The 10,898-nt window shown below is 38.9% G+C and overlaps 1 protein-coding gene and 1 long non-coding RNA gene across 3 annotated transcripts in view; both read left to right on the forward strand.

The window, feature by feature from the left end:
• The first annotated feature begins 159 nt into the window (after positions 1-159).
• hnrnpabb (heterogeneous nuclear ribonucleoprotein A/Bb) lies at positions 160-4,143 on the forward strand. 2 transcript variants are annotated; one of them, XM_081391371.1, is made up of 9 exons: positions 160-404; positions 852-1,025; positions 2,031-2,199; positions 2,277-2,435; positions 2,518-2,649; positions 2,874-2,967; positions 3,050-3,217; positions 3,302-3,387; positions 3,538-4,143. In XM_081391371.1, the coding sequence occupies exons 2-8, from the start codon at positions 871-873 to the stop codon at positions 3,370-3,372; spliced, it is 948 nt and encodes a 315-aa protein (XP_081247497.1). In that variant the 5' UTR covers positions 160-404; positions 852-870; the 3' UTR covers positions 3,373-3,387; positions 3,538-4,143. The 2 variants fall into 2 exon arrangements, with proteins under 2 accessions (XP_081247497.1, XP_081247496.1); XM_081391370.1 differs by having other exon boundaries at positions 288-404; positions 2,518-2,673.
• Positions 4,144-5,353: 1,210 nt separating this feature from the next.
• The window catches only part of LOC308706002, a 45,879-nt gene continuing 40,334 nt past the window's right edge, over positions 5,354-10,898 (forward strand). Inside the window, exon 1 of the long non-coding RNA XR_014031993.1 lies at positions 5,354-5,854. This is a non-coding gene — a long non-coding RNA (uncharacterized lncRNA). The remainder of the gene's footprint in view (positions 5,855-10,898) is intronic.

The raw sequence follows: 10,898 nt of genomic DNA on the forward strand, positions 1-10,898 counted from the left end.
GACGACGGGGGAGAAATTAATAAAAGTGATTGGGAAAGCCTATCAAATGTATAAAAAAAACCTTCTATATATTATATAGTATTGTACACGCTTGTATTCATTGTGTTTGATTGCACAACGCTCTCTCACTATCGTGTTGTATCGTGCACGCGCTTAGTTTGAACATCTCGTGCTAAAGCGTTAGAGCAGAAAAGAAGTGCGCAAGAGGAAACCATAACGGGGCGGGGCTTTTACAGTCCCCGACCAATCAAAGAACGTTATCATTGCTTAGTCACCCCCAGTCATCCAGTCACAGCTTGTTTTATTCAAACGAGCTCATCCGGTGCTATAAAATTGGCCACGAGTTGGTACAGTACGCGAGAGTCCATCTTGGAAAGCGGCTGTTTCAGCGCCAATATTTTACAGTAAGCCGGTTAATTTAATTTCGCACGCTTCCCGTGTTGTGCTAAAGTATGTTTAACGAGACTATACGTAAAACAGATTATTAGATGAAAAAGCCTGTTTTATGCGTTCTGCGTACTTGAAAACGACTCTAGACGAGATCGTGTAATGTTAGCTAGTTTAGCTTTGCATGCTGCCTTAGCTTTCTGCAAACGGCCTGAATGAATCTTTTGTTTGTTTGTTTTCAGAAGACAGATCCGTTCATTATACGCTTCTAACACGTTTTCGCGCCTGATTTAATTTGTTTTCTTGTGCATTTAATAAGCTAAGACCTGAAATCGAGCTTTTGTGCGCTAAATCTAATGGCGTGACCGTGTTGCTAACGTTACTCTATTATTCTAGGTTAGCACCGTCCCTCTTATTTCACACCGCGAGCTAACTGTTAAACCTTAATCATTTGTAATCCAAAGGTGATCAAAAGAGACTAAAATGGCCGACGCAGAGCAGCAGTTTATGGAGACCTCTGAGAACGGGAACGAGGAGGATGTGAACGGAGCGGAGCTCACGGAGGAGGCCGCGGTGGAGGACGAGGAGAACGGAGATGGAGGACAGATCGACGCCAGCAAGGGCGAGGAAGATGCCGGGTAAGAATATCCAGAGTTTAATCGCGTTTTCATGCTTAATGTTGACCGTGTGTTATAAGTCGTGTTTCTTGGCGCCATGTGTCTTTGTTAATGGAGGGGGGTGGGGTGGTTTACTGCCCGGTGTTGTGCTCATTGTTGGAGATGAGGGTTGTTTGGTGTTGAAATTCACGCTGGCGGGTGGCAGCTGCCGTTAGATCTGCCGGTACGCGAACTAAAGTTACTGCGGTTAAACCTGCCGTCTTAAAGGGATAGTCCACCTTAAAATGAGTGACCATTTTCTCACCCTCAAGTTGTTCCAAACCGATGGTATTTTGGAGAATGTTGGTAATAATGGTGAGTAAATGATTGCAATATCCATTCTTAGGTGAACTATCCCTTTAAGTGGCTTATTTCTTGTATATCAAACCCTAACTTTTGCAACCCAGTTCATCTGCATGGTAAAATACTTTGGCTAAGGTGTGTGTGGTTGCCTGGAGACGGTTCCTAATGTAGTTTGTGTGGACACTGGTTTGTCCAATCAGACTTTAGAATTGGCACAGGCAAGTACATTAGTGCCCGCCCACTTTAAGCAGTTTTGGATTTCTGGAAGTATTTCTTTTTCCATAGGGATTTTTTTTTTTTAGCAGTCTTTAAGATTAGCAAAAATGGAGTTGGATTTTACAAAAGATAATGCTTCAATGGGGGAAATAACTACATTCCATGAGTCATTGAGTGATATAAATTGAAGTGTAAATATTGAGAAATATAGAATTCAAGGTTTTTTTGTACAAATGGAAGCAATGTTTTGTTTATTGCAAAATATAAGATGTGTTATGAGACTTGATTACATTCCTCTCTGATTGGTGGGTATTTCTCTGCAGAATCATGGGTAATGTAGTTTTTCTACCCAGAATGCCAGTGTTGAATGCAGTTAAAGCAAATTTTTGCAGTTATGGTGCTATATGATGCTATGAGTTTGCTTTGTTTGTGGTTTGGGTCTCAATAACTATCTTTTTCTTTATGCAGTAAAATGTTTGTTGGAGGACTCAGCTGGGACACCAGTAAGAAAGATCTAAAGGATTACTTCTCAAAGTTCGGCGAGGTGACAGACTGCACCATAAAGATGGATTCAAACACCGGCCGGTCACGAGGGTTTGGGTTCATCTTGTTCAAAGAAGCAGAAAGTGTGGACAAGGTATGGATGATTTCGCTTCTCTCCAGTACAAATACTTATTAGGTGGCGGATGTTTGCAACATTGTTTCTTTTAAAAGGTGCTACAGCAAAAGGAACACAGACTAGATGGCCGACAGATCGATCCCAAGAAAGCCATGGCCATGAAGAAAGAGCCAGTCAAGAAAATATTTGTTGGTGGCCTTAACCCTGAAACCGCAGAAGAGAAGATCCGTGAATACTTTGGGGCCTTCGGAGAGGTGAGGTTTTTACTGTTGAGCGTAAAAAAAAAAAAACTTGTTTTGTCTACCAGCTTTAATGCTTTATCGTTTATGCTTGCAGATGGAAAATATTGAACTTCCAACGGATCCAAAAACAAACAAAAGGAGGGGCTTTGTTTTCATCACATTCAAGGAAGAATCTGCCGTCAAAAAGATAGTTGAGAAGAAATACCATAACGTTAGCGGAAGCAAGGTAACGAATGGAGAGGAAGACCTTGTATGTATATTTTTATTCTCTCATACTTTTGCAATAGATGCATGGTTATGGTGGGTAAATGAAGTTGATTTGTGGGTGTGCACAGTTGCTTGATTACAACTGTTGTATTGATTAAATCTGCTTTTTATTAGTGCATATAAGTTTTATTCGGCCTGTTACAGTCTGGCTTTGCTCTCATTCGTTTCGTCTCTGATAATCAGTGCGAGATCAAAATCGCTCAGCCCAAGGAAATCTACCAGCAGCAGCAGTACGGCGCCCGCGGAGGATTCGGAGGTCGCGGCAGGGGTCGTGGGGGTAAGAGGCGTGCTTTATGAGCGTTTCAGCAACCGCAGCATTATTAAAAACCAGTCTGAACTTGCAACATCTGTTTCCTCAGGCCAAAACCAGAACTGGAACCAGGGATATAACAGCTACTGGAACCAGGGCTATGGGAACCAAGGCTATGGTGGTTACGGTGGCCAGCAGGGATATGGCGGTTACGGTGGCTATGGCAGCTACGACTATTCCTCTCCATATTATGGATATGGTGGTGGTTATGACTACAGTAAGTTTGCATCTTCCAGACGCTTTTATGATAATTCTTTGGTGTCCCTTCCATGTTCACTCAGTTGCATGTTGTTTTTCTCAGCCCAGGGCAGCGCGAGCTACGGAAAAACACCGAGACGCGGAGGCCACCAGAGTAGCTACAAGCCATACTGATCACATGCAGAACAGGTAGCGTATGCATTTATCAAATGGATGCTGATTTTTGTAAAACGTACAACTAATGACCAGGTGTTTTGCATTGCTTCTATCTAAGCTGCTGTCTTGATGATTTCAAACCTGTATGTTGCCACTGACCATGTGTCTCCGTTTTTTCCACAGGACTGACGTATTCCCAAAAACCATGAGTCTGACAGTGAAGCCGACAACAGTTCACACACATGCAGACTCTTTCCTTTTACCGGACAAGATCATGACCCATTTGTACAGAACCGATAATAGGGGAAGCAAAGTCACACTTCCACATTTTTATTTTAATTTTATTTTCCTTTTGTCCACATTTCCAGAGATGGAAGTGTTATTTTTACTGTACTTTTTGGTACCTTTTTTGAATAATGTATTGTATGGTTGTATTTTACATGTCTACTGGATTTGCCACATGAGGTTCGGGAGCTGCCAGAGCTTTTGAAATAAAACAATTTTGAGTACATTTTTCTCAATGTTTCCAGATGCTTACTATGCTTATCCTGTTGTTGCATAGTGTAGGAGAGAGTCTTTTAAAAACCAGAGTCTAGTGAATGTCAGCGTTTTTGGGTAATGTCTAATAGTGACTGGAAATTTTTCCACTTTTGTTAGCTTTGATTTTAAACTGTTTTTGATTTGCCTTTTCAGTTATATTGCTTAAGTTTGTCAATTAGTATATTTGCTAGCGACCATAGTCGCCTTGCTCCTATAGTGTTTTTGGTAGAAATAAATGACTTGTAAGTTTTTTTGGAAGTGTTCTTGTTTACTGATAACATTAATGTTAATGGTTTTAATCATGACTTTTGCTGTGACAATATAACACATTTTGGTTTCAAAACCCTTAATTTGGCATTAGCCATCACTTAAGATCTTGCATTTCTTACATTTTTACATATAAAAAAAATATTTTGCATGCATGGCAACTGCTAAACTGTATCCAACTTATCTTTCAAACAAGCATTGTGAATGCAATACTTATTCATTAGCTAAATGGGTATTAATTGCCAAAGGAACATGTCAAATGGGTTTGTGATAAATATCTAAAATGGTGCAACTAATGCCAGTTTGTAACAAAATGGTCTGCTTTTGCACAGCTCCAATAATGAAACCACTGATACCAAAATCCTTGCATATTCAAGTTAAAATAAGGTGGATAAAGCAACTAAGTCTTAAGGAAACTTATTTTGACTTTATTCATGATTTGGTTTTCAGTCTGTGGTTGTTTGAAGTTGTGTTCTGATGTTCTAGTCTTATAATTGCTGCATTATATACTATGTATACAGTGCAACATGCAACTTTCCTATATGCATCGAATACTTTGTCTACATTTGTTAAATCTGCAGTATGTATCAAAGCACACTCTCTTGAATTGTAGCCCACAGTGCAATTCACTTGACCATTTCTAGACTGATGGATGGCAGAAGTTATATGTTTGCGTCTTTAATTGGAGTGCAATTAGATCTTTGTACCATCTCTTAATTTGGTGTTTTGTCATATAAAAAACAATGTGCAAATATGCTGGGGATACTTTACATTGAGTTTCAATTGGTTTAATTCCAATGAGACTTAATGCATAAATTACCTGTTTAATATTAATCTTACTTAGATTACTTTAAGTGACTAACCCAGATAGTTTCCCAGCAAACACTAAACGTTCCCATTTTGGTTAACCCCTTTTGGTTGTTTTTGGGAACCAAATAACGTTCTAGGAATGTTCTCTGTAGTTTGATTTTCTTCCTTTTTATCTTTGCAATCTAAAAAGAACGTTCCCGGCAGGTTATTATTTTTAGGTTTTATTTGTATAACTATGTTATGCTGAAATGTGCAATCTTTCATAAAGTATATATTTCAGATACAGTTTATTAAAACAGTTGGATTAGATCACTCAAAACGCATTATAATTGTAAGATAAATCCAATTTATAGCTAAATATTTTACGCCAAGGTTAAGCGTCGTATGAAAAGCATACAAATCATAAAGTCATGGGGTTGTAACTTTTTTACTGCGCGCGATTCTTCCACAGAAAGAGGCGCTAGTGTAATTTAAAAATTAACGGCCATTTCGTTTTTGCTGACTGACTAACATTATTTTACAGAACTTTATTGAATTGCTTAATTAAGTGAGTAAATAGTGTGATTTCAGTGAGATTTGACACGTCTAATTAAAGAGAACATGAAGTTAACCGGATAATTTTTTTGTTGACTGACCAAAAAATTCCATTTAAATGAAATCTGCTCATCATATAAGCGACCGAGTATCTTCAGAAAACTTGGTCTAAACCGCTCAATATGGATTAGTTTTACTATCTTTTTATTAACTTTTTGAAGCGTCAAAGTGGTAGTTGCATATTCTTTCAATGGAGGGGCAGAAAGCTCAGATTTCGTCAAGAAATATCATCATTTGTGTCCCGAAGATGAACGAAAGTCTTGCGGGGTTTGGAACAACACCATCGAGGGTGAGTAACGTTAAATGAGGAAATCATTTGGGTGAACTAACGTTATTGATAGGGTTCCCAAAAGTCTTTGTGCTTTAGACATGCTTAGTTATTCACATATTTGGTTATAGAAATATTTAAATACTAGCCTATTGTTTATGACCACGTTTGCAGTTAATTCAAATATTGCGTTGTAGTTAGCCTACTACATGCACAACAACACAGTTTTACTACCAATCGGTTCTTTTGCAAACTAGATTCAAATGCGTAGCCTAATGTATAAGTTCGGTATAATGTATAAGATCCGGTTCAAAATAAGATTCAATTTGGGATTGATTCACTTGACTCGGGGGAAAGTAAACATGTGCAGGTTGAAAGGCAAGAAGTTAAAAATTTGCATGGAGGGCAGTTCTGGATGTGCACAACTCAATTTCACCTACGACAGGTGAGGTTAATTAACTAAATTAGCAGACATATAATGCTGCACAGATGGAAAAATACGGTTCAATATCACCAAGTTGATTTTCACAATTACTTTTAATGACTGAAATGAATTACTGCTAGTGTTTACACAGCATCTCAAACTGACCCTTAATTCAAATTGAATGTCTGTATTAAAGCCATAATGTTATTTGAGAACAAATTCGTTTTTTAATTAGGCTACACATTTTTTTAATCTTGAATAAAATACATATTTCAATTGTGTGTACAAAATATATATTGTATGTGCCATACATACCCCACGTGCAGGGTTTGAAATGAACTTTTTCAACCACTGGCCAATTTGGCTACTAATTTTTTTAAGTTACCAGCCATTCAGGACTTCTACTAACCAAAAAAGAAGAAGAAATTAACCAGATTAAGTAGGTCACAGCTTATTTATACACACACACACACACACACACACACACACACACACACACACACGTGTGTGTATAGCCTATATATATAAAATAGCCTAACATTTGGATTTCATACATTCATTTCTTATTCAAACAAAATCCTGTCATCAAGCAGTCTCCTCCCTTCCTCATTCATTCTCATCCTTTTTTACCAAAAATGTGTTTTAGGTGGACATATCAGTACGGTACAAAGAACATTTAGGATGTTGGAAAATAACAATGTATTTTCTGTTAACCAAATCTTAATCTTCGCTATTGCTTCAATGCAAATAAACAAGTGCGCCATTATTTGTTGTGTAGTGATGTGTATGCTCAAGTAAGCCAGACATGTGCAGGCTCTGCGCAATACGCTGTATTTAATAAATCATGATGACTCACAAGCTATTTATTTGCGCTAAATCCGCACAGATTTGGCTTACACATTCTTCCCCAGCAAAGTGAGTAAACATAGTAACACGCCGCATTTGGCGGGTGTGAATTTCAAACCCTGCCCACGTGCCACAACATCTGGGCATGCCCCTGATGAGATGACGGATGGTGTCCCGGGGGATCTCCTCCTAGACCTGGATCAGGGCATCAATGAGCCTCTGGACAGTCTGGGGTGCTACTTGATGGCATGAAGGCATTGATTCCATTAAAGGGTAACTCTCGCCAAAATGCAACCTAGAGTCTTTTCGTTAATCTACCCGAGGCAAACTTTCGTTTAAAAGCATAGAATGGAAACGGCACTTTTAAGTTTGACCGTATTTTAGATTTCGGTCAAATTGCCTTTTGAATGGGAGTGCTAGGGGCACGACTATGATAGCATCAAAAATCTCTATTTTTAAAACACTAAAAAGGCTCGACACAACATGAAACTTTGCTGGAAGTATCACCAGTGGCTCTACACATGAACTCCAGCATTGAGAACATTGTTTGTGTACACAGAGTTTACTAAAAATAAAGATTTTGAACGACTCACTGTTGCTGTGTCCGCCGGCATTTTGACAGTCAAAAATAGTCGATCTCCGAATGCGAATGAACTGACTCTGAATTTTAGTATTGCTTCTTATATGAGGATCCTTTTTCAAATACAAGGTCAATCTTGATTTTCACTAACGACAAAACAACAAATATCCGTGAATTTATATGGACCTAACCTTTCCATCTTTACTCTCCTCCCTGTTACGTTGCATTCAGAGATTGACTATTTTTGACTGTCAAAATGCCGGCGGACACAGCTACAGTGTGTTGTTCAAAGAAGTGGAAGTGCCCCTCATCATAGAAGTGCCCCAAGCACTCCCATTCAAAAGGCAATTTGACCGAAAACGAAAATACGGTCAAACTTAAAAGTGGCGTTTCCATCCTAATTATGCTTTTAAACGAAAGTTTGCCTCAGGTAGATTAACAAAAAGACCCTAGGTTGCATTTTTAGCGAGAGTTAGGCTGGCCCTCACGTTCCCCAGACCTGAATTCAATTGAGAACCTTTGGGACATGTTGCAAGGAGAGCTGGACAGGGCTGTGGAAGGGCAACAACCCAGCAGCAGGACCGGTATTTGCGAGGAGGAACTGGAGGAGCACTGCTAGAGCCCTACAAAATGACCTCCAGCAGGACCAAACTGTCAGAAACAGACTCCATGAGGCTGGCATGAGGGCCTGATGTCCTCTGGTGGGACCTGTGCTCATCACCGTACAGCTTGATTGGTATTTGCCAGAGAACACCAGAATTGGCAGTTCTGCCATTGGCGCCCCAACGAGAGGGGAACGTGAGGGCCTTGCAGGGAGAATAACGTTCCCCACAGCATCTCCAGACTCTTTCACGTCTGTCATGTGTGCTTGGTGCGAACCTGCTCTAATTCGTGAAGAGAACAGGGTGCCAATGGCAGAACTGCCAAGTCTGGTGTTCTCTGTTCCTCCTCGCAGAGACTGTTGCCTTTCTGCGGTGACCGTTTTGATAACGTTGTCATCTGTACAAAGAAAAAACGTTTCCTTTGTATAGCAAATGGTTGTTGTGTAAACTTACCCTGATTCTCAAATTACTTATGCTTCCTAACTGGAAGCATACTCATATTAACTGGACGGATTGATATCCCTGAAGTTTAATTGACTTGGGCTGCGTCTGAAAACTTGGGCAGCTGACTTGTTTTCTTTCTGCCCTATCAAGGCAAATACTTTGAAGGCAGCGTTTGTGTATGAAGGCACCTCATGGAACTGATTTTACACAGACTGTTCTGAGGTAGTTACAGTAACAGTTTAATTATATTCAGCAAAATAGAGAGAGCTTTTTAATTACTACGAATATTTAATTACTACAATAGTAACTTCTCTCTAGAAATGACATCAAAAGTGGAGACCTTCAAAAACATACATTTACACACAAAACTGACCACCAACTGAAACTTTCAGATGTCATCAGAAAGCACAGGATTGTGGGATATCAAGGACAGTGAAGGATACATCTTTGTTGCCTTCAAAAATCGATCAGATGAAGTTATTTTAGGAGATAGGAAGTGAAGCTAACATTGGATTCAGACGTGCCTAATGCCTTTCTTGAAATGCATCTTCTGAAGGCAGCATTTTTAAGATTTTTGGACTCAGCCATAGTGTTATACTGTGATGATTTGGTGTTCCCTTAATTTTTCAACTATATATATACATTTTTATATGTGTGTGTGTGTGTGTGTGTGTGTGTGTGTGTGTGTGTGTGTGTGTGTGTGTGTGTGTGTGTGTGTGTGTGTGTGTGTGTGTGTACAGGCTGGAACAGTGTGGGTGAAAATGTGTTTGAAGATGAAGAACTTCTTTTTTTGTTATGTGCATCTCATCCTCATTTCCTTTAGAGGGCGCTAGATATCAGTGAAAGAGGTGACCACCTAAATAAAGGCATATAAAATGCATTAATTGGTTATGATTTTAGGACTTCATTTGGTGTAATTGTGAATGAGCCATTTTCAACTTGGCACAACATTGAGCCACTGTCACAAATTAAGACTAAAGTAATGATTAAAGATTAGATTAAAGCAATCTAATGCAAAATAGTAAGCTTACTATAAAATATTTTTAAAAGACATTCAAGTAATTTGTAATCAACAATGGTGCATTCAATTCAAATTAAGGGTCAGTTTGAGATGCTGATCCAAAACTAGCAGCAAACACACGATGCAAGTAATTTCAGACATTAAAAGGAATGGTGAGAATAAACTTGGTGCTCAGAGAGATTAAAATGGAAAATGGCGATCCTACTTTAAATTCCTTCATAATGCAAGACGGCATTAGTATGTGTTTGGGAAACTGGCTCATACTGAAGCACAGTTAGAGCGTGTGGGTTTAGATTACTCACAGAGATGGTTAATTGTGCCAGAGAGGGCTGTCAGTCGGATCCTCACCGCCTTGTGTCATAACAAACTACCACATGCTATGATTTCAGAGTAATTTTAGGTTGAGGTAAGTTAGCCGTTAAAGAGCTGGTGCATCATCCAGAAAGCTGGACGTTGAGGAGGGAGAACAATTCATGGTCTTGAGTATGGCACTTAACGTTAAAATACTTTACAGAGACGGTTAATGCACTTGACCTCACGGCGTTTCTCATCGCTGTGGATAAAAGCCTCTCTAAATGACCCAGCTCTGAAGTTCAGCGTTGGCCTTTGTCAGTTTTCCAAGAAAGCAATGAGCACAAAAAGAAAAAAATGTTTTTTTATTTAATTTTTTATTGTATTCCAGTTCTTGAATTAATTTGATTCCGTTTATCAGGGATTAATCTAATATACAAATAACACACATATTTATAAAAAATGACTTTCACTGAAATTGTCGTTGTACGGAGCCCCTAGACCTAGAGGGACATGGTGGTGGAAAAAAATATATGTCAATGATATTGCGATCCTCTGAGAACTTTGCGCAAAGCATTGTAATATATTTCTTTCTCCCATCTCATTTTTTGTTCTTCACCACGTCCTTTTAGGAGCTCCTTATTTCTGGGTTAAAGAGGAGTAAAGTGCATATCTCAGACATGTTCTGTGATATTCTTTTTGTATGTTTTTAAATCTTTAATAAAAAGCAATATATCGTAACCAATATTAAAACATCATCAAACAAATAGTGCAAGTAAGTTCCCACCAGTAGCCACAGAAGGGCTTCATATATATGTATATATACAAATCTTTAAGCACCTTCATTGTACATGGCC

This window comes from Scardinius erythrophthalmus, assembly GCF_964197995.2.
Source record: "Scardinius erythrophthalmus genome assembly, chromosome: 17".
Taxonomy (NCBI): Eukaryota; Metazoa; Chordata; class Actinopteri; order Cypriniformes; family Leuciscidae; genus Scardinius; species Scardinius erythrophthalmus.